The following is a 27,996-nucleotide window of genomic DNA, read 5'->3' on the forward strand; positions in this document are numbered from 1 at the left end:
AAGTGATAACATAACATGTAGGAGCAGGAGTAGGCCATTCGGTCCTTCGAGCCTCTGCCCCGCCATTCAATCATGGCTGATCTTAATAATAATAATAATAATCCTTGCATTTGATATAGCGCTTTTCACGTCAGGAGGACGTCCCAAAGCGCTTCACAGAACACACTGTAAAGTGAATTGACTGTATATTTCTGGGCGAACGCGGCAGCCAATTGCGCACAGCAATGTCCCACAAACAGTCGTAGATTGAAAATGACCAATTTAATTATTGTTTTTGGTTTTTTGGAGGGATTATTATTAGGCGTGTGGTCTTCTAATCTAACTCCAGCTAATAACCTGACGCTGCCTTATCCCCATATCCCTTAATCCCTTTTGCAATAAGAAATCTCTCTATCTCAGTCTTGAATATGTTCAAGGACTGAGCGTCAACAGCCCTTTGGGGTAGTGAGTTCTATACATTCGCCACTGTTTGAGTGAAGAAGTTCTTCCTCAATTCAGTGCGAAAGGACTGGTCTCTGATTTTAAGGTTGTGACCCCTGGTTTTAGTTAAGATGGAGCAAGGCTGAAGGGATTGTAAACTAAAAGAAACAAATCCAACTTTATGAGAAAATTCAGTCCCTGTTCATCAGCAATGTTTTTTCTCACTTTCTCTTATTTTACCCCTCGTGAAAGATACTTACTAAATGCAAGTCATCGTTATTTATGGGTTTGGGAAGCAGGTGAGAATTTCATACACCATAATAAAGACCAAAAACTCCTACTCATGTACCACACTTGGGTGTCAGCTTTGCTCAGTAGCTGGAACTCCCGCTTGTGGTTGAAGTCCTATGTCGAGACATAAGCTTACCTGGCCTGACTTCCAGTGCAGTACTACAGAACTTGCATTTACACAGTGCTTTTCACATTGGGTAGCGTCTCAGAATGCTTAACTGTGGCAGCAATGACGCTGAGTTGGGGGAGGTGACCGTAGACACGATCAAAGGTTTTCAGGTGCGATCTGAAAACGGGGAAGGAGAGGGCAAGGCGGAGGGATTGAGGGAGGGTTCCAAAGTTTTGGGGCGTAGTGGCTGAAAGCACGGCCACCAAAGGTGGGAGTGGAAGGGACAAGGGACAAGCAGGAGGCTAGAACCAGCTGAGGGAAGTGGAGAACACTGCACTGTGTGTTCACAACTTCCAGCCAGATTAACAACTCACTGCCGGAAGCTGAGGTTGAATTAGAAGGTTTCAACGTATTTAAGACAACTCAACAATTATACCAATATACCAAATATTTATGTGCACAAATTGGCTACGTTTGCCTATAAAAAACAGTCACTACACTTTACAGTGAATCAGGTGAAGCGCTTTGAAGCGTCCTCCTGCTGTGAAAGGTGGCGCCGTGCTGTGAACATCTGGAATTGAAGATCGATCGAGGATGGTTGGGGGGGTGGGTGGGAGTAATTGATTAAAAAAAGTCTCTTGCGTTAAACCAAAGCGGGTCAGTTTAATTCAACGAATGGACGAATGCCGAACGGAGACGTTTCACCTGGTGTAAAGTTACAAATAAAAAACACAAGTCAGACTCCTGCCATCGCTCTGTAATTCTTAAATGAGTTTTTAACAGAAGCCTCGACTCGTGAGGGAACCAAACTCATACAACCGGCACATACACAGCATTACCCGTCCACCACCCACTACTCCCAACCCCCCACCCCCTGGCAAAATAAAAGCTCAAAAGCCTTCGTTAACCTCCATATGGTTAAAGAGGGGCAATTCAAAAGGCCAACCAAAGTGTTAATTGAGCTCCTTAAAGGGTTAACAACAAAAAAGGATATCAGCAATATCAGTTACTTTAAATAAAAAAAGTGGCACCGGACGACTCTTTGAGAGGAAACCGGTCGCCCTTTTTACGTGGTGGGGTTTGAGTTTTTTTGAGGCTCAAATTGTGAGACTGAGTGAGTTTTAACACGAACACACCATCACTTGTTTTCTCCACATTGTCTAGCATTTGTAGCAACCAAGATTAAAAATAATTACCCCACCTCCCCCCCGTATCAACCCCAACTCCCACACCACCCACCCGTACCAACCCCCACCCCCCTTATCCACCCACACATAGAAATAACAGGCAGAAATCCAAAGTTACAGGGTCTCAGAACACAAATCTGCTTAGAAACTATCACACAGTCTGGCTCCTTTGAGTATTCCTTTTTGCTTTGTTGTGTTTGATGGGTGTCTGCCCAGTGAGTTCAAGAGCTGCCCCTCGCATGTCCAGTGTTACTGAGCAGTCGGTAGTGCGCTGAGCGAGAGAGAGAGAGAGAGAGAGAGAGGGGTGGCAGGAGAGTCAAAGGAGGGGAGAGTCACCCCCGACCGAGCCTTTATGTGAAGTAATGTGGCTTCTTCACGTTAATGCCGTACTCTGTGAGAGCAGGGATCAGGTCTTCCATGGTGAGTGTGTACTTTTTGTCCTGGGGAAACATTCAGCCAAGAGCGAAAAGTCCATTATATGAAGGATCAGAGTACAGATAGAAACAGCAGCTCACAACAACCACAACAACTTGCATTTATACAGCGCTTCTCATGCAGGGCAGCATCTCAGAGCGCTTAACGTTTGTAGTTTGATGCCACAAAAAGACATGATGGTTATGTCTGCTGTTCTGGTTACTTTAGGATAATTTAGTTTTTTTAAAAAAAACTTAAAATTGATGAACTCCTTGTTAAATAAAATGTTTGTTTGGGGAGAGTGCAGAGTAGTCAGAGCAAACATTCACAAGCTTAACACATATTTCTGCTGCCCAACCAAGCAGCGCTGTGGATACTATGGCAATCTCTCCCCTTCCCAATCCAGATCAGATAATTCAAAACAGAGCGGGGTTCGAACTGACAACTTTCTAGTTATGTTGAACCTGGACATACCTTACTCTTGTTCCTGGAGCTTCCTGATGCCGTCCCCTTCATCTTACAGTGCTGCAAGGCATCGTTTGCAATATCTGAGATGAACTTTTGTGCAGCCAAAGATATGAGACGAATTCTAGTTAGGAACACACACGGGGAGCAACAGTTACACAACAACAAGAACAGGAAGGGACATGAAGAGGACTTTAAATTCATTCCTTAAAAGATGACTTGAGTTGAGCTAAAACAAAATGACCCACAGCTCACTCTCAGCATAATGATAATCCTAATGATTTTATTCTAAAAGGACATGCCATCTAACAGAGAGACATCAAACCAAGTCTTCTCTGTTCTCGTAAGTGAAGGATCCTGTGACGCTATTGGAAAAGGGAGAGTCTACAGGGCAAACGTTTGTAAGCTTAATGCACATTTCCCCCCAAAACTGTGCGCGCGCGCATGTGGGGTGTATGTGTGTGGTTCTCCAGTGCAAAACTAGCCGCCTGCCTTGTTTTGTGCATCAGGAAGAATAAACTATCGCCGTTTTAATTGACGGAATTTGAAGCAAATTTAATGTTAACTTACATGCGCGGGTCAGAAGCCTCGAACCCTGCCCTGTTCAGGTAATAGCCTGTCACAGCATCAGGTATCTGAAAATGAAACACACACACGCCACACAGTGTTAAAATTCTAAATGGCTGAAACACGCATAAATTTGTACCACTGTCAATACCACTTTCGTCTCAGCTGCATTTTTCAAATTCAGTTTCACGCCCAGCGATCAGCAATTCCTTTACGCTTAACGGTTAACTGTTATGGGACGTGCGTTGACCCCGTTATAATGCGCTCTGGTGCAGTGTGGGTCTGCGCCTCCCAGTGATGGGTTGGTATTATTTACACAATTAGGATTTCTCAAATTTATATAGATCTCCCCCAAGTGACACAATCATCCAGTGACATAATGAACATAAGGAATGGTGGCCTCTGGGGCAGTACTCCTTATTCACTTCCATATATCAACAATAAATTACATTTGTACAGCTCCCTTCACGTCGGAAAGACATCCCAGGGCACTGGACAATCAAGAGTTTTTTGGACTCGACATTTGAGTTAAGGTCAGGAGGGGTGGCGGCAGGAAGTGGGAGGGTGGCCGAAGGCACGATCGAAGAGGAAGGCCTTTAGATGGGACTTGGAAGAGGCAACAGAAAGGGAAAGGTGGAGGGATTGCAGGATAGCATTCTAAGCCACGAGGGGTGTGGTCTCCCCCACCACCCACATTCAGACTACAGTAATAGGAGAAAGACTGCTCCATACTTACAACTCACCTCCCTTTAAATCGTTTACAATCGATCGACTGTCTTGTCAAAGTAATTTTGGTGCCAAATTTCAGTGTCAAAGTAGTTAACTTAAAAATCACTTTTTTTTATAGAAAAAAATGCAAACAATCTTACTGTTGGTGTGTAATCCTCCAGTTGCATGAGAAAGTCTGCCAGCGGCGTGGTCGAGATCACGGGTTTGACGTCTCCATTCGCAATCCCTGACGGAATATAGACACCGTTTGACACGGATGCCTCGCTTGCAGAAGCGGCAGCAACTGAGAGCCACGGAGAGAATCAGGAGGTAAGGGGAGAAGGAAAAATAAAGATAATGAGGATTTTTTTTTAATTCAAAGGCATTTTATTGCACATTACCACAAACTTCACAAATAAATAAGTTCAGATCTTAGTTGGAAATAATAATAACCCTTGCATTTGGTATGGAGCCTGATCACGTCTGTGAGACGTCTCAAAGTGCTTCACAGAAGAAACTGACTGTATTTTGTGGACAAAAATCCTTATAAAACAGGAAAAGTTTAAAAAATAATAAGTGTCTTATGATCAATACAGATGATAAAAAAAATCTATCTTTGCAACCATGTCAATGGCCCTCTTCCTCCTCGCTCAAAGACTGATCCCACCATTTGGAAGACATTATATGTGTGCAATGGGGCGGGCTCGAATCTGTGACTCTCAGACTCGGACACGAGAGAGAGAGAGAGAGAGAGAAAGGCCGAGACGCTTCACACAGGGAGCGGGCACAAAACTCGAGCGTTTGGGAGCTGGGTTTGAGGCTATCCGGCGTCTACCTTCCTTCAGAGATTGAGACGGAGACCTCAAAGTATGGACAAATCAGATAAATTTCTGTTAGAAAATAATCTCTCTGGATACCGTATACAGTTTGGGATACGACACGTCATGCGACTGCCAGGATGGTGAAAGGCGAACTCGATGGACCTCGGGCTTCTTTCGTCTCTCGCGATCCTTCTGGTCTTAGGTCAAACCTGTGACATGTCAAGTCACTACAGTGTGCTCTTGGGAGTCCTGTGGCTCAGTGGTTAGAGCACTCACTTTGCAAGTGAGAGACCTGAGTTCAATCCCAGGCAGAGGGCGAAACCTTGGGCAAGTTTCCTTACTCCACACAGAGCCTAATAATAATCCCTCCAAAACAAAACAATAATAAATTGGTCATTGTCAATCTACGACTGTTTGTGGGACATTGCTGTGTGCAATTGGCTGCCGCGTTCGCCCACAAATATACAGTCAATTCACTTTACAGTGTGTTCTGTGAAGCGGCTTTGGGACGTCCTCTCCCGACGTGAAAAGCGCTGTGTGTCAAATGCGAGGAATATTATTATTATTATTACACTTCGCGGCGGATTCCTGGAAGACGGGAGAATGGCGCCGCATCGGAACGCGAGGATTACGACTGTTATAGCATTGCTATCGTTCGAACAACAACCCCCACACTCGGTGCGATTGACTGCTTGGATTGTTTGGGCCTGGTCCGGCCTGGTCCGGCCCAAACTCCACACATTTTTACCTCACAGTCAAGGCCGACTCCCCCTCCCTCCCTCCCTCCCTCCCTCACCAGCTGCCGCCGGTCCCCCGCTCCCTGTCGCCGCCGCCGCCGCCGCCGCCGTCGTCGTCGTCGCAGCCGCCACCGCCGCCGCCGTCACAGTCCCGGCCCCGGTCACAGCCGCCACCGCCGCCCCGACCTGCGAGCTGTCCGCGTTCATGGCGCCGCTGAGCCCGAGCCGCGGCTCTCCACTCCCTCTTCCCGCCCCTCCACACCACGGCGCGCACGCGCGCGCGCGCTGGCCTGTCCCGTCCCGCGCTCAGCCCGCTCCGCCCCGTCACGCGCCCGCAGCTTGGTTCCGCTGTGCAAACTGTCCCCCCCACACCACACCACACACTCATACACACTCACAGCTAGTCTCACACTCAGACATACTCACAATCACACATATACTCACCCCGGCACACTCACATATATATTCACACTCACACACTCACATATATATTCACACTCAGATATATATTCACACTCACACACTCACATATATATTCACACTCACATATATATTCACTCACACACTCACATATATATTCACACTCACACACTCACATATATATTCACACTCACACACTCACATATATATTCACACTCACACACTCACATATATATTCACACTCACACTCACATATATATTCACACTCACACACTCAGATATATATTCACACACACACACTCAGATATATATTCACACACACTGGCACACTCAGATATATATTCACACTCACACACTCAGATATATATTCACACTCACACACTCAGTTATATATTCACACTCACACCCCGGCACACTCAGATATATATTCACACACACTGGCACACTCAGATATATATTCACACTCACACACTCAGATATATATTCACACTCACACCCCGGCACACTCAGATATATATTCACACACACTGGCACACTCAGATATATATTCACACTCACACACTCACATATATATTCACACTCACACACTCACATATATATTCACACTCACACACTCAGATATATATTCACACTCACACACTCAGATATATATTCACACACACTGGCACACTCACATATATATTCACACTCACACACTCACATATATATTCACACTCACACACTCACATATATATTCACACTCACACACTCAGATATATATTCATACTCACACACTCAGATATATATTCGCACTCACACACTCAGTTATATATTCACACTCACACCCCGGCACACTCAGATATATATTCACACACACTGGCACACTCAGATATATATTCACACTCACACACTCAGATATATATTCACACTCACACCCCGGCACACTCAGATATATATTCACACACACTGGCACACTCAGATATATATTCACACTCACACACTCAGATATATATTCACACTCACACCCCAGCACACTCAGATATATATTCACACACACTCACACACTCAGATATATATTCACACACACTGGCACACTCAGATATATATTCACACACACTGGCACACTCAGATATATATTCACATTGACACACTCAACAATAACAAGAAGAAGTTTACATTCGTATAACGCCTTTTTTGGGGAGGATGTCCCAAGGCACTGGACAGTGTACACTCAGATGTATATTCACACTTTACACCCTGACACACTCAGATGTGTATTCACACTTACACACTCACTGATTCACACTGACACTTACAAGAAGAATAACTTGCAATGTTGTAGTGCCCTTTGGCAATACTGAGAGGGTGGGGTGGGTGACTTAAGAAGTGGTGGTGACCCTTTAGGGGCAGGGTCGAGTTTACTGAAAATATATAAGTAATAAAGAAACAAGTATAATATGTTATATATTTATTTACCCAATGACACTGGGAATCGAAGTGGTCTGTAAACGAGGGGCGGGGCTAGCGGATTAGGGGGCGGAGCTAGTGACGTATAGGAGGCGGGGTTGTGCTTTGGGGGCGCGGGGGGTGAGTGGGTTAGGGGGCGGGGTGAGTGACGTGAGGGGGCGCGGGGCTGGGCTTTGGGGGCGGGGTGAGTGACGTAAGGGGGCGGGGCCGGGCTTTGGGGGCGGGGCGGAGTGGGGTTATGGCGGCCACGGCGACGAACCCGGTCGTCTTCTTCGACGTCACCATCGGCGGCCAGGTACAGACAGCGGGCCCCGGGAGCAGGGCAGGGACCCCGGGGGGGGGGAGGCGTGAGGAGAGAGCCGGGGCTTGGGGGCCTAATTCCTGAGGGGAGCCGGGCCTCCTGCGTGGGGGCCGCGCCGCGCTTTGCTGTCTTTTCACACACGTGGGGCCTGTGTCAGGGAGGCGGCAGCGGTTCTGGAATGTTCCCTCCCTCCTTCCCGCTTCACTGACACGGAGGGGGGGGGGACAAACATGTCTCTTGTGGTGAATGTTGATGTCCTCTCCCCTCTCCTCTCCCAGGGCGGGTGGGGCAGCTTCTCTCATGGTGATTCCCACTCCTGCACCGACGGGGACGGGGGGGGGGTGGGGGAGGGGTAACAGTAATAACAGTAATAATAGTAATAATAATAATAATAATCCTTGCATTTGATATAGCGCCTTTTCACGTCTTCTCGATGTCCCAAAGCGCTTCGCGGACTGTGCTGCAAAGTGAATTGACCGTATATTTGTGGGCGAACGCGGCGGCCGATTCTGCACAGTCCCACCAACAGCCGGTGGATTGAAAGTGACCCGATTTATTATTGTTTTTGTTTTTTTTGGTGGGATTATTATTAGCGCTGTGTGTGGAGTAAGGAAACTTGCCCAAGGTTTCGCCCTCTGCCGGGAATTGAACCCATCTCGCTTGCAAAGTGAGCGCTCTAACCACTGAGCTACAGGGCAACGCAGGTAAGCCATACACGGATAAGCCATGACTATTAATAATTATTAATAATGATTAATAATTAGTTGTTGGGAGTCCTGTAACTTAGCGATGAGACCGCTCGCCACGCAGGCACGAGGACCTGGGTTCGATTCCTGGGCAGGACGAAACGGGGTGGCCAAGTTTCCTTACTCCACGTTGCTTTCCTGGGGATAATAATCCTTTCAAAATAATAATAATAATAATTTGGTTACCCAATCCACGGCTGTTTGTGGGACACTGCTGTGCGCAATTGGCTGCTGCGATTTGACCACAAAATATACAGTCAATTCACTTTACAGTATATCATGTGAAGCGCTTTGAGACGTCGCGACGACATGATAAGGCGCTACTTCAAATGCATGGATTATTATTATTAACATTTGGGGATCACTGGGTTGGTGCCAGGATATCTTGACATTATTGGAATTCAATTTAATTATTTTATTTAATTGCACTAAATTGTTACAGACCCACCACTCGTAATTCTACTAACTGTGTTGCGGTTACATTTGCCTCCAAAAGACCCACCTCCTGGACAGTCACTTCACTTGACATCTAAACTTCATGGATGTTTAATCTCTGAGATCCTCACTCGCATGAAGGGTGCTACGTAATTGCAATTTGCTGTTGATTTTTGATGGGACATTGCTGTACACAAATTGGCTATCCCAAAATACACAGTCATGACAAATCCTGAGATGCGCTTTACGTTTTGTTGCCGTGATAAGGCTCTGTCAAATGCAACATTATTATTTTAAAGCTTCTTGTTATCTTAGGGGAAATCTGTATTTCTAGCATCTCAGTTCACCTACCTCCGCAGCCTATTAACACAATATCAAATGCAAGGATTATTATTATACCAACTTGTCTGCTCCTTTCTCGCTGTGGGCACTGGCCTGCTCCATGTCCGTGTCTGCCACTGGCGGTCGGGCCTTCAGCTTTTCTGCCGTCACCCTTTGGAATTCCATTCCAGAATCCCTCCACCTCGTCTTCTCCCTTAGTTCCTTCAAGGCCCGTTATGGAGTCCTGTAGCTCAGTGGTTAGAGCACTCGCTTTGCAAGCGAGACACCTGGGTTCAATTCCAGGCAGAGGGCGAAACCTTGGGCAAGTTTCCTGCCTCCACACAGAGCCTAATAATAACCCCTCCAAAACAAAACAATAATAAATTGGTCATTTTCAATCCATGACTGTTTATGGGACTCTGCTGTGCACAATTGGCTGCTGTGTTTCGCCCACAAATATACAGTCAATTCACTTTACAGCATATTCTGTGAAGCGCTTTGAGACGTCTAGAAGACGTGAAAAGCGCTATATCAAATGCAAGGATTATTATTATTTTCTCAAGACCTTCCTGTTTGACCGAGCCTTCAGCCACCCTCCCTTACCTTTCAACCTTCTTGATTCCAACACCCAGCTCGGGTACAAACCCTTAAACCCTCCAGCGTGCAGGATGTTCTTCCAACATGGTAGGCTCTATACAAATACAATTTGTTGTTGTTCCCGAATTGGGTGCAAGTGTGTTATGAACAAACCATTGATAAAGGTATTCCTACAGCCTACACCCAATGTCCACTGATCTCCCATTGAAAGCCTTCTGTGTATTTGTGTGTTGGGGTGGGGAGTGTATTGCTCTTGTGAAAACTGCAATCACAATCTTTATTCATAAATCAACTCAATTAAGTTTATTAACCAACATGGATACAACAAGTTTATTAACCAACATGGATACAACAAGTTATCAGTAATCACTGATTCGTTTTCAAAGTTATCAGTAATCACTGATAACTTTGAAAACGAAACCTGGAAGATTTACGCAACAAAAGATACACCCAACAAAAGTATGTGGTGAAGCAGGTTATGCAAGGAGCAATTTCCTCCTCCTCCCTTTTTCCCCTGGGCAGAATCTTGGTTTAATGCAATATCCAATCCACCCCAAAAACACTGCACTCTGCACAGCTCAACTATGTGACCCAGAGACGAGAATGCTAGCGACTGAGCCAAGCTGATACCTGAAGAAAAAAGGCTGCCTCAGATTTTAACTGGGTGAAAAAAAACAAAAAATCTTGAAAATACAACATATTCCCAATTTACATTTATTATTACATGTCACCTTTCCCGTCGGAACGAGGTCTCAGAGTACTTGGATGGCACAGATTGAACGTGAAATTCTATAAGTCTTGGCACACATTGACTAGCGTCCTCTCTGGTTGTGGCACCGAGCTAGGCTCGTGTGTTCTGGGCCTGCACATTGATCTGCAGATGTTCCAGTCGTAGATAGGCTCTGGAAAGTGTACGGCTGAGTCCAGCTGGCCAGCCTTGCACCAGTATAGAACTCTTATTGCAAAGCTGTTGAAGCACAGAAGGAAGAAGGTGTTCATGCTGATGTAGGCCGGGACTGGAATACGTAGGAGAATGCACACACTGCTTATCATCATAAAGGGCATCCAGTTACAAAGGAAGCTAATGGCAATGCAGAGCAGCAAGGGTGCATTGTCTTGTGTCGGCAGGCTGAGCAGCGGGCTCTCCCTGGGCTCCTTACAGCTGATGAATACGTTGCTTTGCAAAGAAGGTGGTTCATCTGCTGTGGTGAACAGCTGGAAATTGGACACCCTCATAGACAACGCAAAGGCAGGAATTGACCACCAAGCTGAAAGCCCAACCAGGACCGAGAAAGCCATCATCACAAGCGAGCAGATCAGTATCAGATCAGTGCTGTGAATTGGACAGAATTGAACCTTTAAGTTGTCATGTATCAGGACCTGCAGCCCCGAAATGGAAGTGCTTTGAAGCATGTAGGTTATGGCGGCTGCCCACACAGCCACCACCGCCAGCCAGTAGCCTACACTCTTCTTGCGTGAAAGCAGGCAGGGCTCAGCCTGAAGGTTGTAATAATTGTCGACTACAGTCAAGATGAAGATGGGAGCATGGATCCCGGTGTACATCCCAGAGAAGAACTGCAGCACTGAGCACAAGACGGAAGCCTTGATGTCAGGAGTCTCAGAAGAAAGAAACAAAACTGTGCCAAAGAGCAAAAGATCAGAGGCGCACAGTGTCACAGTGAAAGCCCCCACGATACTCCGCCATAGACTTTTGTTTGCAAAATAAAAGCTAACGTAGTTCAGCACACATTTCAGCAGGAGCAAAAAGATTATCTCAGTGGTATTCAACAGAGGGGCCTCTCTGTCAGCAGCAGCATTTGGACTACTTTGCAGGAGAACAAGCATTTTTCGCACTTCCTCACTACTCCGTTCTTTTTTTCAGTACGGGGGGGAAAAAAATGCAGATTAGTCCAACTATCTCCTTGCCAGCCTCCCAAGCTCATACAGAACTCCCATCTCCCACATTTAACTCCAAGTCCTAGTCTTTTTAGCCCCCTCTGCCCCCCCCACCCCACCTTGAGAATAACTAATCTTCAAATACTTCCATGCTCTTAAACCTCCCTTATTTAGTACTCTGCTTCCCACGCTGTTTTACGACCCTCTACACTCTCCAGCTCTGGCTTGTTGCGTCTCCCTGTCTCCTGTCACCTGCACTCTGATCTTCTCGGTAAATGTTGGCAAATTAATAGGGAAGACAATTACATAAAAAAATTAGGAAATAATATCGCAGAGCAACAAATATTTTGTTTTTGTAGCGCCTTAGGTCTACATTTCAGTCTTAGTTACTTCTTTATGCAGTGTAGCAGGCAAAATCAGCGAAGATTTTATGCAAAACAAAGATAGTATCTTCGACAATACAGTGCTCCCCCCATCATTGCACTAGATTGTTAGCTCAAGTCTTAATGTGGGGCTCAAATAGATTTCTGGCTCAGTTGGTAGCACTCTCGTCTCTGAGTCGAGAAGGCTTTCGGTTACAACCCCAGGTCAGGGCTTTAGGTTCTAGCCTCATGTTAGGACATTGAGTTCATTGTCTAGTTAGACACTCCAGTGCAGTGCTGGGGTTTGCTGCATTGCTGGAAGTACTGTCCTTCAAATAAACATTAAACCGACGTCCCTTATACCCGTTCAAGAGGATGCTAAAGATTCAAAAGAGAGGAAGTTTCTCTCGGTGTCCCGGCCAACAATCCCCCAATTAAAATTGGTCTAAAAAAAATCTGGTCACTCAATTATAATAATAATACTTGCATTTGACATATAGCGCCTTATCACGCCTTCACAGAATAAAAAGTAAAGTGAATTGACTATATATTTTGTGGATGAAATGCGGTAGGCAATCACACACAGCAGTGTCCCACAAACAGTCGTGGATTAAGTGACCAATTTATTATTTTTTTTGAAGGAATTATACCCCCCCAAAAAAGCAATCCGCCAACTGACTAACAAGCGGGTTACTCCAAGTAAACAGAGGTGTGCGGAGTAAGGAAATTTGCCCAATCTTTTGCCCTGCCAGATCTCTTGCTTGCGAAACACGTTCTCTAACCACTGAGCTACAGGATTCCACGGCAACCAATTGCGCTGCCGTGGATCCACGACTATTTGTGGGACACTGCTGTGCGCAATTGGCTGCCGCATTTCGTCCACAAAATATAGTCAACTCACTTTACAGTATATTCTGTGAAGCGCTTTGAGATGAATCTTAAGACGTAATAAGGTGCTATATCAAACGCAAGAATTACTATTGTAGAATCATAGAATTATACAGCACAGAAAGAGGCTACTCAGTCAGTGCATCAGCCATGCCCTCACTTCACTTCACAGTAAATCCTGTAATGCACTTTGAGACAAAGTGAGACAAAGTGCACAATTCACTTTACAGTATATTCTGTCAAGCGCTAGAAGACGTGAAAAGCGCTACATCAAATCCAAGGATTATTATTCTTATTATTACCAATGTGAAAGGCGCTCTGCAATGGAAGGATTTTTATTTTTTGAACTCACAACCTTTCTAATCCTGAAGTGAGAGCGCCACAAACTGAGCCAGGTAGATCTGCAGTTACAGGCTCTACAATCTTAAAACTGACAATTGAAATGGATTTATGTCAACGCCCAGTGTAAAACATTCCCAATCACTCCGTATTTCAAACCTAGGTTTCACTAACCAACTAAAAAAAATCCCCTAATATAGGGCTAGATTTATTTGGAGAGATTAGCGAGCAGATGAGAATGTTTGTACCTACCTGAATTTTACTGAACAATAAGAAGCAGGTGACTATTCTCTTACCTGTAATCTCTTACCTGTGTGCTTGTGTCATAAAGGAGGTTGTCCTTAATAGCCATATGGTGTTTTCTAGCTTCCTTTAAAGGTGGATCTCAACTGTTGTCATGCTCCAAAGCAACTATAATAATAATAATAATCCTTGCATTTGATATAGCGCTTTTCACGTCGGGAGGACGTCCCAAAGCGCTTCACAGAACACACTGTAAAGTGAATTGACTGTATATTTGTGGGCGAACGCGGCAGCCAATTGCGCACAGCAATGTCCCACAAACAGTCGTAGATTGAAAATGACCAATTTATTATTGTTTTTTGTTTTTTTGGAGGGATTATTATTAGGCTCTGTGTGGAGTAAGGAAACTTGCCCGAGGTTTCGCCCTCTGCCTGGAATTGAACTCCGGTCTCTCGCTTGCAAAGCGAGTGCTCTAACCACTGAGCTACAGGACTTTGAATATGTAAAACGCGTAATACAGAAGCACAGTGATCGGGGAAGCACTGCATTATTGGAGGAAGAAGTTTAACGAAGGTCCCGTCTGCCCGTTCAGGTTAAATATCTGAAGGCACTTTTTGAAAAGAGAAGGGGGATTCTCACTGTTTCCTGGCCTATAATCTCAACTGTATGGAGGACCTTGGTGGTACATTTGGCTGCTACGTTTGTCCACAAAAACAGTTATTGGCATCTATACTGTGAAGTGCTTTGAGACATTTTTACATAGAATTACAGAGAATGTACAGCACAGAAACAGGCTATTCAGCCCAAATGGACTATGCTGGCATTTATGCTCCATATAACTTCTTAACGTCTTAACTTATCCTTGTGGTAGCAAGTTCTACATTCCCACCACTCTCTGGTTAAAGAAGTTTCTTCTGACTTTCCTATTTGATTTATTGTTCATGCTTTTATCACCTCCAGGCTATGCAAACGCCCTGCTTCTCCTGCACCAAACTCCGTGACCCCATCTCCCTCACTCTCGTCCGACTCCATTGGCTCCCTATCCTTCAGAGAATCCAGTTCAAGATCGTGGTCCTCACATACAAAGCCCTCCATGGCCTCGCCCCACCCTACCTCTGCGACCTCCTAACCCCCTACCAACCCGCCTGTTCCTTCCACTCAGCCGGTTCCAGCCTGCTCCACCCCCGACCCACCTGCCCCAACATTTGTATAGCGGGAGAGCCTTCAGCCACCCCGCCCCCAGGCTCTGGAATTCCATCCCCCAGTCACTCCACCACGCCCCCCTCCTTAGCCTCTTTCAACTCCCACCTCAAGACCCTCCTCTTCGACCATGCCATCGGCCACCCCTCTTCCCCTCTCCTCCTTCCACTTCCACCCCCGACCCCAGCTCAGGTCTGAAATGCTGTACTCTGTCCAGTGCCTTGGGATGTCCTGAAGTGAAAGGTGCTATACAAATGTAATCTTGTTGTTGTTGTTTTCGAAATCCGTGCTGAGTATTTATTATACATTTGGTTTCTAGATGTTTTTCTATTACCTCTTTCAGTAAGGATTACCATTTTAATTGGCTAATATGCCAAAAACAGCAAGTTCTTCATTTCCAGTGGAAACAAGAAACAAGCAATTCCATATAAAATCTTAATACAACGATCATTTCTATAGAGCCCTTCACGAAGGGTAACGTCTTGGAGTACTTTACAACGGTGGGGTTGGATGCCGAGGAAGGAAGCAGAGGATGATGGTAAGAACTCTGAGACGCTATCCTGCGTGAAGGGTGCTATATAAGTGCAAGTTGTTGTTAGTGATCGTCGGCACAGTTGGAGAGGTAGATTTTAAGGTGAGATTTAAGGATAGATAGAGAAGGAATGATTCAGATGGATAGAGGGTTGGGGTTCCAAACGTTAGGGGAATAGTGACTAAAGGCTTGGCCACTGATGGTGGTGCAGCAGACTTGTGTTAGCTGAGTGGGGGGAGTGAACAGTGGAGTGGAGAACACGCAGATAAGGGAAATAATAGTAATGGTTAAAAGCATGATTTTACTGAACAGTTTTTCTCATCTCATTTCATTCTGCCTGTTAATACTACTACTAATAGTCCTTGCATTTGGTATAGAGCCTTATAATAATAATAATAATAATAACCCTTGCATTTGATATCGCGCTTTTCACGTCGGGAGGACGTCCCAAAGCGCTTCACAGAACACACACTGTAAAGTGAATTGACTGTATATTTGTGGGCGAACGCAGCAGGTAATTGCGCACAGCAATGTCCCACAAACAGTCGTAGATTGAAAATGACCAATTTATTATTGTTTTTGGTTTTGGAGGGATTATTATTAGGTGTGTGGAGTAAGGAAACTTGCCCAAGGTTTCGCCCTCTGCCTGGAATTGAACTCAGGTCTCTCGCTTGCAAAGCGAGTGCTCTAACCACTGAGCTACAGGACTCCGTCATCCTTATTACGTCATCGATTTTACTGTGAATTGTACTGTGTACTTTGTAGGTGAATGTAGCAGCCAATCTAAACACAGCATTGCCTTGCAAACAGCCATGGAGTAAATGGGCAATTTTTAACTGGGGGCTATCAGCCAGGTCACTGAGGGAGAGAGAAACTCTCTTCCCTTTCCCAATTGTGCTGTGGGATCTTTTAACGTCCACTTGAACGGGTTTAAAATCTCTCCCGAAGGACTTAAAGGGATTTTGCTGAATTTGAAATAATATACCAATTTGAAAGATTGTCACGTTGATTCAGTAATCAGAACTTTGCCCATACCAAATATCATAATGATAATAATAACCCTTGCATTTGATATAGCGCCTCATCCCCACCATTGACAGGAGAGTCTTCAACCACTCTGCCCCCAACCTGGAATTCCAAACCCCAATCACTCCACCTCGCCCCCTCCTTAGCCTCCTTCAAGTCCTGCCTCAAAACCCTCCTCTTCAACCATGCCATCGGTCACCCCCCCTTCCCCTTCCCTCCCTTCTCCCTCCCTGACCCCAGCTCGGGTCTGGTACTCTGTCCAGAGCCTTGGGACGTCCTCCCGATGTGAAAGGAGCTATACAAATGTAAACTTGTTGTTGGCTTTGTTGTTATCGCATCTATATCGAGTGCAAGGATTATTACAGAGCGCTTCACAGAATGTACTGTAAAGTGAGTAGACTGTATACTTTATGGACAAAACGCAGCAGCGAATTTCGCACAGCAATGTCCCACAAACAGTGGTGGATTGAGTGACCTTTTGGAGAATAATTATTCTGTCAAATACAATTATTCTGTTGGAGAATAAGTGAATACTTTTGAAACTGTTAATTACTTAAGTTTCAACATTACAGGCACAACAGGTTTGTCAGTTTCAGTAAGTATTGCAAGCCAGTTATTAAAAGCCAATTATCCTGTGCATAAGATCTGGGGGGCAAAAGCACGACTTAAGTGAATTTGAAGAAGATCCTGTCCCATGTCTCTCGCTTACGAGGCGAGTGCTCTAACCACTGAACCACAGATACCTTTACCTAACAAATACAGGGTGACTAAAAAGTCATGATATTACCTAAAAAATATATATAAGCAATTGTTTACAATAATAATGATAATCCTTGCATTTGATACAGCATCTTGTGTCTTCGAGATGTCTCAAAGCGCTTCACAGGGTATACTATAAAATGAATTGACTGTAAAATTTGTGGGCGAAACGTGTTGCCAATTGCGCACAGCAGTCTCACAAACATTGGTGGATTGGGTGACCAAATTACGATTTTTATTTATTTAAGTACAATTTACAGAAACGTTGTAAGGGGCGTTGTGCCATTTCAGTGTGATAAGGCATGAGGTCAAATGAAAATATTATAATTCCTGATATTATAATTCCTGATATTGCTAAGCGATTCCTATTGAGCCCTCCATCCTCTGAATGGAGATCCTTTCGGAGCAAGGTTCTCCTGGAGTTCAGTCCAGGTTACCCAATCAATTTATTCTTTAAAGTCTCTATTGCGATGCTCAGATTCCTTATTAAGGAATCTTATGAAGATTTAGACTCCCGTGGGTGGATTTCTGTCACGCTTGTTTCAGGGTGCATCCATCGTTGGGTGATTGTTGATTTTCCTGATGAGCATTGGCGCCTTAAGTATATGCTGTGTGTGCTGTTTTTTCCCTCCACCAGCTGAAGGTCTATAATGCATGTTGTGTAAACGGTGTGTAAACTGCTGGGATCTATAATGGGTCTATTATGGGAATTGTTAACACTGTATACACCTGGAAATTGGAGATATCCTTAGTTATGTTAACAGGCAACCAAACCTTCTATGGCACTGCTGACGACAGCACAGCTGGCTCATCGGCAGGACTCAGCAGAGCAACAACAACAACAAAAAAATTACACTTATAGTGCGCCTTTCACGTCGGGAGGACGTCCCAAGGTGCTGGACAATCACGGGTCAGGACCCGAGCATGGGGGAGTGATGGGGTAGGGATGAGGGAAGACCATTCACTGGAATAACAACCACAACAAATTACGCTTGTCTAGTATCTTTCACTTTGGGAGGACGTCCTGATCCTCATAGGTGCCTTTTTCCACACCCAACTCTTAAGGTGGATTTCTTTTCATTCAGTCCCAGGTTCTCAATACCACGTGCAAGCATTCAGTAAATACCTGGGGCTCCTGCTTGCCTGAGGAATGTGTGGCATTTCTGAAAACTCTTAACTCTCACAGCCGATAATATAAAACTACTTTATATCATTCAGACTTGTATATGTGTATCAGTTCTCTGAAACTCTTCCTCCCCACCCTTTAGTTTTATATTGTGGAGTCCTGTAGCGTATTGGTTAGAGCACTCGCCTCGCAAACAAAGGGACCTGTGTTCGATTCCTGGTCAGGGCAAAACTTTAGGCAAGTTTCTTTACTCTACACGCCTCTATTTACCTAGCAGTAAGTAGGAACCTGGGTAATAATTCCTTCAAAAAAAGAATAAATTGGTCACTCACTTTACTGTTTGTGGGACACTGCTGTGCGCAATTGGCTGCCGCGTTTCACCAACAAAATATAAAATCAATTCATTTTACGGTATGTTCCATGAAGCGCTTTAAGACGTCTTGAAGATGTGATAAGGTGCAACATCAAATGCAAGGATTTTCTTTTCTTTTTCACATAACTGCCCAATTCCCTTTACGTACTGCTGCAGTTTCTCCCCATTAACCGTATCAAAACTCCGTCATCATTTTTACACCTCTTTCATGTCTCCTTTCAATCTTCCTCCGTTCTAGTGAAGTTACAGTATAATCTTCACATTCAATGTAGGATTTCACATCAGGAGGATGAGTCAGAGTGCTTCACAGGATTTCACTGTAAAATAGAGTGCTGTATGTTTTATAGATGAAAAGAACCCCAGATTCTCATATTTCCATCCACAAAGTACACAGTCACCACACTGATCAGGATTGTTCCAAATCCCTACTAGTCCTCACCCTTCCCTACCTTTCCAGCTTCACTCTCCTGTCCCCCTCCACTCAGCAAACCAGGCCTATGGTGCATTCCTTGCCCCCTCCATCCCGCCATTGGCGGCCGAGCCTTCAGCTAGTATACCCCTACACTCTGCAACATTCTCTAAATCCTTACACCTCTCCCCCTCTCTATCTGTCTTTAAAATCCTCTTAAAAATCCTACCTCTTTGACATCTCCTATGTTTATCTCCACCCTCCCCACTCTTGTGTGCATCACCGTCATTGTAAGGGGCTCTGAGATAATTACTCTAGATGAAACGCGCGTTGTATTAATGTAAGTTGTTGTGTATTTCTGGTGAGAGTTTACATGGCTCACAGTCTAGGCTGTCGCTCCGGCACAGTAGTGGGGGGAGAGCACTGCATTGTTGGAGGTGCTGTCATTCAGATGCGCAACTCTACTTGTAAAGAGAAAGGAGTTTACCACAACATCTTGCATATTTTTTGATATAGCGCCTTATTGTTACTGGGATAACTCAAGGCACTTCACATAATATATTGTGTTTAATATCAATCCACTTTACAATATATAAATATATTTGGGAGGATCTTGGACAACAATCCTCCAGAAAATTGGTCACAGGAGCTATTATTTTGTTCCTTGACTTGAGCAAAATGACAGTAATTACTGCACCTAGAACATTTTGTGTCGTTTTGACATCTGTTCAAAGTGCACGTTTCTGCTTTGACCACGCCCCTGACACAACACTCTACATTATCTACTTCCTTGACGATAATCTGAAATGTGATCGACTTTTACATTAAGGAAGTTGATAAGCAAGTGGTAATAATAATCCTTGCATTGGATATAGAGTTTTTCACATCTTTGAGACGTCTCAAAGCGCTTCACAGAATATACCGTCAAGTGAATTGACTGTATATTTGTGGGCGCAACACGGCAGCCAGTTGCTGATCTTCTACACAATTACATTTGTATAGCACCTTGGGACATCCTCTCAATGAGAAAGGCCATATCCAAATGTAATATGTTTTTTATATTATAACATTGTAGACCAGTTAATCCAAAATGGCTGTGTGTTTCTAAGTGAATGTGAACCCGATGGAAAATTCCATTGTTTGTGTTCAAATTTGAATTTATTCGAAGTATTCCATTGCATTTGTTCATTTGGGAGGGTGGGGGGGCAGAAGTCAACTGTATGTTTTCAAATTTGTTATTGAAAGCAAATAAAATGTTATGCCATCATATGTTCTCTCATTTTTATATGTATTATTACCTTATTAGTATACCTGTGATCTTTATTATTTCCCAGATAAACGGTTAAACATGACCAAGTTAAGCACTATGATTGACAGCAATTTGCTTTGAAGTGATTTGAGACATTTATAGGCGAAATATAAAATACAAAAGGCTTTTAACATTGTTATGGAGTTTTTATAATGCAGATAATTACTTGCATTAATCTCTTACTCTCTCCCTTCCACCCACCTGCAGCAATAATAATAATCTTTGATTTGATATAGTGCTTAATTACGTTTTCGAGACATCTCAAAGCGCTTCACAGAATATACTGTAAAGTGAATATACTGTATATTTTGTGGGTGAAACGCACAGCAGTGTCCCACAAATAGTCGTGGATTGAGTGACCAAATTTTTTTCTTTTTGTTTAAATTCAGTTAACCTTTTTTTTGAAGGGATTATACCCCTCGGAAGAGTGATCCGCCAATTGACTAACAACTGGGTTCCTACTTACTACTTGGTAAAAAGAGGCATGTGGCGTAAGGAAACCGGTCTAATGTTTCGCTTTCCCCAGGAATCGAACCTATGTCCTATCGCTTGCAAGGCGAGTGCTCTAACAAATCTCCTAGCAGTCGTAATAGCAAATACAGAACTGTTAGCAGTAAAGTAATGATACTTGCGTTTGATGGAGCCCCTTATTGATCGAGGCTAAAGGTTTCAAAGTAGTTTGCAAGGTGAAATGATTGTGGGTTTATTCATTACTTTACCCAGAGTGACAGGTGTGAGAGACCCAGAAAATTCATGTCTTAACTAACGTGTTTTTCCTAAAGGAGGTGGGCCGGATGAAGGTGGAATTGTTTGCAGATGTAGTGCCGAGGGCAGCAGAGAATTTCAGGTACCAGTCTTTGTGATTCGCTAATAACATCAGATATCATCAGATACCGTTAAGATCGCTTTCAATTCCCATGTTTTTTCTGCCCTGCATTATTGAGCAAATCTTTATTTTTCTGATTTAGGCAATTCTGCACAGGAGAATTCAGGTGAGCACTTATTTTTTCTTGTCAAATTTAGTCTGATTAATCTCTTATTGACTATATTTTCTGGGTGAAATGCAGCAGCGAATTGCGCACAGCAATTGAGTGGCCAAATTATTATTTTAAAAGATTGTGAAGGTTTTAGCAATGTGATAAGGTGTTATATCAAATGCAATGATTATTATTATTCGAAATTTCTTTCATTTTAATTGGCTTGAACTTGCTACTACTCCTTAGAAGATCAGTCTTTCACTTTCTTTTTCTCCCAACAGAAAGGATGGCGTGCCTATTGGATTCAAAGGATGTACTTTCCACAGGTCCGTGTTGATATTTGTACTGTTTAATCTCCACACAACCTACCTACCTTTTGTGCCGCTAACAATTGTTTGGCGAGGGAATGTCGTAAAAGGTGCCAGCCTAGCTCTCGCCTACGAGTCTGGAATGCTGCGTTATCCCAGTGGTATGTTTTGTATTCTGTGCCTGGAATCCGGATCCACCGCCTCAAAACCACCGCCTCTAAAAGCACCTTCTCTTTTCCAGGGTGATTAAGGACTTCATGATCCAAGGAGGAGACTTTGTAAATGTGAGTTCCACAATGAGGGTTCATGTGCCCCAGTAATACAGTCATTCACTGTTTGCTCTCTTTTACCATCCATCCATATTCCCAGTTAACAGGGCATCTGTTGCCTGATCTCTTGTGTGGAATTAACGGCCCGGACAAGTGGCCAGGAAGGCAAACGTGCAAATCGCCTGCTGGGTTCACCTATGGTACAATACAATACGATCGTCACCTTAGGAAAGCTGATTGATTGACTGCTATGGGATTGACAGGGATTTTATTGATTTATGTGCTGGTGTATTGGTCCCCATGTAGAGTTAAAAAGAGTTTTTTTTTTAAAAAAACTCCTCTCTCGCCCACCCCCCATTTTTAAATGGTCGCCGCGTTCCGTGGCAGTTGCAGGGACGGAATTCTCAGCCTTGCTGAAGGCTCCGGAATTCTAGGGGGGGATTGAAAGCGTGACCAATGGGGATCCCAGGACTGCTCAAAAATGGACCAATAGGAACCCCCCCCCCCCCCCCCAAAATGGACCAATGGGACTTCCCCAATATGGACCAATGGGAATCTCCGATCTCCCCAAAAATGAACCAATGGGAGCCCCAGAAACTCCTGCCCCAGATGCACCAAATGGGAATACCAGAACTCCTCTAAAAATGGACCAATTGGAATACTGGAGTCACCCCAAAAGAAGGTATAGAATTGAATCGGATGATTAGAAGGGAGCAAGAGAGAGACACCGGAAGGATGTTAAGAGAGAGAGATTAACCAATGCGTTGTGATCCAGTACAATGATGGAAAAGGCTCAATTGCCTCCACCCTCCTCCTGTTCTCTTTGACCGAGCCTTCAGCTCCCCTCTCGACTCTCTTCCCCCTCCTCGCTCCCTCCCTTCCCTTCCCTCCCCTCCCCCTGACCATTTCCCCCTCCTCTCTCCCTCCCTTCCCTCCCCTCACCCTGACCATTTCCCCCCTGCTCGGGTCATGACCCAACTGTGCAGCGCCTTGGGACGTCCTCCTGACGTGAAGGCGCTTTATAAATGGAATCTTGTTGTTGTTGTTGTTGTTCCTATCTAACTGATCTGCAAAAAAACAATTCCCCTTAAAAAACATTCTTGCTTCTACTTGATGATTTCCTTCTGAAGGTTGCTTGCTTCTCCTCCGCAGGGTGATGGAACAGGTGTGTGCAGTATCTACAGAGGTGTTTTTGGAGATGAAAACTTTAAAGTTAAACACTCATTACCCGGTTTCCTCTCCATGGTAAGGCTTCATTGGTGATGTGCCTTTCTTTCCCTTCTCCCCCACTTCCCTTCTCCCCCCCACCCCCCAGGAAAATAAGTAACAACCAAACTTCTCGTACTTCTATCTCGAACAGGCAAACAGTGGCCCGAACACAAATGGGTGTCAGTTCTTTATTACCTGCTCCAAGTGCGACTGGCTTGACGGGAAGCATGTAGTTTTCGGTAAGTGAGGAAAGTTGGTAAGGTTTGTCACCGCAAGTGGCCAGTTAACTGGCCAGCAGGAGTTCCTGAGAAATAAAAAGGGAAATTAATATTAATAATAATCCTGGCATTTGAAACGCAGCAGCCAATTGCACACATTATTATTATTAAATGAAGGATAGAGGTGGAAAGTGGCACAAACACGATGGGCCGAATAGCCTCCTTCAGCGCAGATGCGTTTCCGCGAAGCGAATCCGCAGGTGATTTCATGAGCAGATGTGGGAGTTGGACCTTGCGCTCTGGGATGCTACCCTGCATGAGGGGCGCTACATAAATGAAAGTTGTTCTGGCTCTGCGATCGACCCAACAGTGTGCCACGTGTTGCTCTCTGTCCCTCTACCTACAACTAATCTGGCATAAGGTGAATGCTTTGAGAAACAACAATTTTTTGTTGCTTTGGAAAGGCAGCCAGCACCATTGCCCAGAAACCTTGAAGCAACAACTTGCAGCGCCTTCACAAAGGGTAGCGTCTGAAGTGCTGAACAATGGCGTAGCTTCACCGAGCTGGAGAAAGGGGAGGTGTCCGTAAGCTAAGTCCAATTGGAAAGTCTTCTGGCGCGAGGTTATAGAGGGGGCAAGGTAGAGGGATTAAGGCAGAGGTTCAGGGTGTAGTGGCTGAAGGCGTGGCCACTGTTGGAATGGAAGGGTCGAGGGATTGCGTAGAACACATCTTTTTTACTCAGAGGTAATATGAGTTCAGTGTTGCTGCTCTCTGGTGTTTGAATGGAATAAAAGCAACAAAGACTTGCACTTTCTCTGTCCTTGTGTCAAAATGTCTGAGGACGTTACAGAAATTACTGTCAAGTGTAGCGATTATGTTTGCGAGCAGGTATTTAACACGCCTAATAATAATCCCTCCAAAACCAAAAACAATAATAAATTGGTCATTTTCAATCTACGACTGTTTGTGGGACATTGCTGTGCGCAATTGGCTGCCACGTTCGCCCACAAATATACAGTCAATTCACTTTACAGTGTATTCTGTGAAGCGCTTTGGGACGTCCTCCCGACATGAAAAGCGCTATATCAAATGCAAGGATTATTATTATTTTGCGCCATCTACAAACTGCCATGAGATGAATGATGTGGAGGATTATTGGCCCAGAAACCGTGAGAAAAAGAAGCTTCTCTTTTGGAACACTTGTCATAGGGTCTTTAACGTCTTGGAAAAACAGCCAGGAAGGACCTTGTTATTAACATCTCATCCAAAGGACAACATCCCTAAGAGTGCAGCACTCCCCGAGTCCTGCACTGGATGTCAGTCTAGACAGAAGATAGGTCCCAACAAGAGGCTTGAACCGACAACGTTTGACACGTGCTACCAACTGAACCCAAACCAACTCAAGGGGTATTGAATGCATCAAGTTAAAGTCACCCGTGCTACACAAACTCTCCAGATAGTTGACTAATTAATGGTCTTAACAATATTGAAACACAAAGAGAATGTTTAAGAAGATTACTCAAGGGTGGCAATTAGAAGTCAGCTTTGAAGTAACAACACAGTATAACAAACTGCTACCAAGGGAGGGCATGTATCTGGGACTGTGATTGCTATCTCTCCCCCCGCATACACAGAACACAGTATACCCAAATACTGAACTGTTAACCTGAGTGATGTTTTATATCAAATTTATTGAACACCTGATAAGGCGCTATATGAAATGCAAGGATTATTATTGTATAGTCCTGTAGCTTAGTGGTTAGAGCACTCACCTCGCAAACGAGAGACCTGGGCTTGATTCCCGGACAGGACAAAAGGTTGCGTAAGTTTCCTTATTCCAGATGCCTCTGTTACTTAGCAGTAAGTAGGAACACAGTTTTCACAGTGTATTCTGTGAAGCGCTTTGAGATATCTCGAAGGCAAGAAAAAGCGCTTCTCAAATATCAAATGCAAGGATTATTATTATCCTGCAGTTGTGCTCCTCAACAATTTTCATGTAAAGAAAATCTTGCTGTGCATTCAAAACTAGATGCCTAGCTTTTGAAAAAAAAGTCATTAGTTTCGGCGGAAATGCTCCAGCAAATGGCATATTTTAGGGACAAAGGATTGTCATAGCTGTGAACGGGCAGTGTTCGATTTTATTATAAATGTGAATTTAGCTGCAATATTTCTACCGAACAGGAGAGTAAAAACAGTGTTACAAAACAGCATCGTTAGTTGGATGATTTATCTGCTTCTTGTCCACAAAAACCAGTAAACTTGGCAATAATTGCTTATGAAGCCCTTTGAGACGTTTTGACAATGAATATTGTAAATTTAACTAACCACAGGAGGGTGATTGATCCATGGAGGGGATACTCCGAGAGTTCAGTGTTCTCTGTCCAACAGCATGGTTGAGGTTTAGGATAACACTTCAGAGGATTGTAGATTTAACACTTTGGGTTACTGCTCAATACCATGTGGTTTGGTGTCATTAATTATAATACTTGCATTTGATACAGCGCCTTATCACATCTTTGAGACGTCTCAAAGCGCTTCACAGAATATTCTGTAAACTAAATTGAATTTTGTGGGCAAAATGCGGCAGCCAATTGCGCACAACAGTGGTGGTGGATTGTGTGACCGAATATTTATTGTGATGTGCTGTGTGCCTCTACACTAGCTAAAGATTAGTCTTTGGGTTATTGTTCTGTGGGGCAAAATGATTCTGCTTATTAAAAAATCTAAACTGGAAACAACTGACTCGTTGTCTGTCTTTCAGGGAAAATCATTGACGGGCTACTTGTAATGAGGAAGATTGAGGTAAGTGGCAGCGTGTTTCTGTAATATTTTAAAACTGAAAGGCAAGTATGCATGAGAGGTGAGGACAGTTTTCACGGCTGAGTGATTTCTATACTGCTGGAGGGTGATATTTCTATATATTTCTAAATAAGAACATAAGAATTTGCTAGGCGAAAGCAGACCCAGATCCATCCAGTTTGCCTTCCACCATCCTAGCAGTCACTTGACATATCGCATCTCAAACTATATATTGTACTCCGAGATATTATTTTCTGTCTGAAATCTATCTAATTTGTTCTTGAAACAAACAACACTTTCTGCTTCCACCTAGGGAGCCTGTTCCATAAATTTACTACTTGCCCACTGAAGTAGTATCTCCATAGATTTGTTCTAAATTTACCCCCCTTCAATTGCAGGCGGTGTCCTCTGGTTCTACTGTTCAGTACAGGATAAAGAAATTATTGTTATTTCTAGGATTACCTTTTTAGTTGGCCAACAAAACAATTGTAGAAATAACAAAATAGCATAGATTTATGCCATATCAAGAAATATTCAATCAAGAAACACTATTTTGGTGGCCAACCGAAGAGGTGAAGCCATTAACAACAACAAACTACATTTGACGTGACGCCTTTCACCTCACGTCAGAATGATGTCCAAGGGTGCTGGACAGTCAGGGATCCGCATCCGAGCTGATCAGGAGTGGAGGGCGGTGGGGTTTGGGGTAGTCACACAAAGGGGTAGTTTAACCGCCTGTCAAACACCAGAATGCCAAGAAGTGTCCCCACTTCAGAACGTCTGGATTGGGGAATGGTGTATGGACCGGGCTGGGAGGGTGTGGGCTCCACCTCCGCCACAACTTAATCCCTTCATTTAATATCTTTCCCTTCTGCCTCCAGAACGTCCCCACTGGACCCAACAACAAGCCCAAGCTTCCAGTTATAATTGCACAGTGCGGAGAGATGTAGAGAGAGCACACTCGTCTCGTCGCCCCCGGCCCCAGTGATCACGAAGCTCACTGGAGTATACCTGGCAAGCCGCTGAGATATTGCTTCCGGTCCTGATCTTTAAAAGAATATGCACAAATGGCGTGGGATTTTGATGAGCTCCTTGTTACCTTGCTACGATAATTCCTGCATTGATGGGATAAGACTGTAGGAAGTGGGCGTTGAATGTAACTTTGATACCATTTTTTCCCCCATCTTAGTTTTATTGATGGGTTCAGTTACAGGCAGCGATGATTTTTCTTATAAAAAAATAAAGTTATTACCTGGAGAGAAAAGGATGAAGTTTTGATCTTTAAGTGCTTTACGAAAAGAACAATCTTAGCTTTTTTAAAACAAACTTTCAGGTCATGTTCCACCTGAACTAGAATTCTAATTAAATTGCCCGGGTTGGGGAATAGTGGGGGGAGATTTCTGGTGAGCTTGTTTAGTAACTTGCACTTGTGCAGCGTTTTTCGTGCTGGATGAGTGTGTTGGATGCACTACACAGATGTAGTGGAGTACACCTAGCAGAGGGAATAAGCAGATTTAAGGACCTTGACCGAAAGTGGTGGAGGTTTGTTATGCGCAAACTGTCTCCGACAAAAACAATCGCTGTACTTGACGGTTGTTGCTGTGAAGCGCTTTGAGATGGTTTGTACAAGTGCTGCGACAGTATAAATTGTGGAGCCCTGTGGCGGTTAGAGCATTCGCCTCACAAGCAATGTTCCCGATTCCCGGGCGGGGTTGTTAATTGATCGGCGAATCGCTTTTCAGGGGTAACAATCCCTTGAAAAAAATAA

The 27,996-nt window shown here is 44.2% G+C and overlaps 3 protein-coding genes across 5 annotated transcripts; 1 reads left to right on the forward strand and 2 right to left on the reverse strand.

Moving 5' to 3' along the window:
- Positions 1-1,458: 1,458 nt before the first annotated feature.
- On the reverse strand, positions 1,459-5,951 carry taf10 (TAF10 RNA polymerase II, TATA box binding protein (TBP)-associated factor). Its single transcript, XM_007897892.2, has 5 exons — positions 5,779-5,951; positions 4,323-4,465; positions 3,457-3,521; positions 2,896-3,010; positions 1,459-2,447 (listed from the first exon to the last, which is right to left on the reverse strand). Exons 1-5 carry the CDS (start codon positions 5,924-5,926, stop codon positions 2,358-2,360), a joined length of 561 nt encoding a protein of 186 aa, XP_007896083.1. The 5' UTR covers positions 5,927-5,951; the 3' UTR covers positions 1,459-2,357.
- A 1,839-nt stretch (positions 5,952-7,790) lies between these two features.
- On the forward strand, positions 7,791-27,492 carry ppih (peptidylprolyl isomerase H (cyclophilin H)). 3 transcript variants are annotated; one of them, XM_042343702.1, is made up of 9 exons: positions 7,791-7,880; positions 21,230-21,294; positions 21,416-21,439; positions 21,706-21,750; positions 21,974-22,016; positions 23,154-23,246; positions 23,362-23,449; positions 26,191-26,231; positions 27,110-27,492. In XM_042343702.1, exons 1-9 carry the CDS (start codon positions 7,824-7,826, stop codon positions 27,176-27,178), a joined length of 525 nt encoding a protein of 174 aa, XP_042199636.1. In that variant the 5' UTR covers positions 7,791-7,823; the 3' UTR covers positions 27,179-27,492. The 3 variants fall into 3 exon arrangements, with proteins under 3 accessions (XP_042199636.1, XP_007896086.1, XP_007896085.1); XM_007897895.1 differs by lacking the exon at positions 7,791-7,880 and adding an exon at positions 8,570-8,590; XM_007897894.2 differs by lacking the exon at positions 7,791-7,880 and adding an exon at positions 15,383-15,451.
- Positions 10,192-13,768, reverse strand: si:dkeyp-100a1.6 (probable G-protein coupled receptor 160). The gene is made up of 2 exons (XM_007897896.2): positions 13,723-13,768; positions 10,192-11,856 (listed from the first exon to the last, which is right to left on the reverse strand). The coding sequence occupies exon 2, from the start codon at positions 11,828-11,830 to the stop codon at positions 10,775-10,777; it is 1,056 nt and encodes a 351-aa protein (XP_007896087.2). The 5' UTR covers positions 11,831-11,856; positions 13,723-13,768; the 3' UTR covers positions 10,192-10,774.
- Positions 27,493-27,996: the final 504 nt, after the last annotated feature.

This window comes from Callorhinchus milii, unplaced genomic scaffold (assembly GCF_018977255.1).
Source record: "Callorhinchus milii isolate IMCB2004 unplaced genomic scaffold, IMCB_Cmil_1.0 Scaffold24, whole genome shotgun sequence".
Lineage (NCBI taxonomy): Eukaryota > Metazoa > Chordata > Chondrichthyes > Chimaeriformes > Callorhinchidae > Callorhinchus > Callorhinchus milii.

What these genes read in the sequence shown, in the direction of transcription:
- ppih (XM_042343702.1), top strand. Translation starts at nt 7,824, where the DNA reads ATGGCGGCCACGGCGACGAACCCGGTCGTCTTCTTCGACGTCACCATC. An exon ending in ACGTCACCATCGGCGGCCAG is followed by an intron (nt 7,881 to 21,229) that starts GTACAGACAGCG and finishes TTTTTCCTAAAG; the next exon opens with GAGGTGGGCCGGATGAAGGT. An exon ending in AGGGCAGCAGAGAATTTCAG is followed by an intron (nt 21,295 to 21,415) that starts GTACCAGTCTTT and finishes TTTCTGATTTAG; the next exon opens with GCAATTCTGCACAGGAGAAT.
- taf10 (XM_007897892.2), bottom strand. Translation starts at nt 5,926, where the DNA reads ATGAACGCGGACAGCTCGCAGGTCGGGGCGGCGGTGGCGGCTGTGACC. An exon ending in GAGGCTTCTGACCCGCGCAT is followed by an intron (nt 3,011 to 3,456) that starts GTAAGTTAACAT and finishes GTTCCTAACTAG; the next exon opens with AATTCGTCTCATATCTTTGG. An exon ending in GCTCCAGGAACAAGAGTAAG is followed by an intron (nt 2,448 to 2,895) that starts GTATGTCCAGGT and finishes ATGTTTCCCCAG; the next exon opens with GACAAAAAGTACACACTCAC.
- si:dkeyp-100a1.6 (XM_007897896.2), bottom strand. Translation starts at nt 11,830, where the DNA reads ATGCTTGTTCTCCTGCAAAGTAGTCCAAATGCTGCTGCTGACAGAGAG.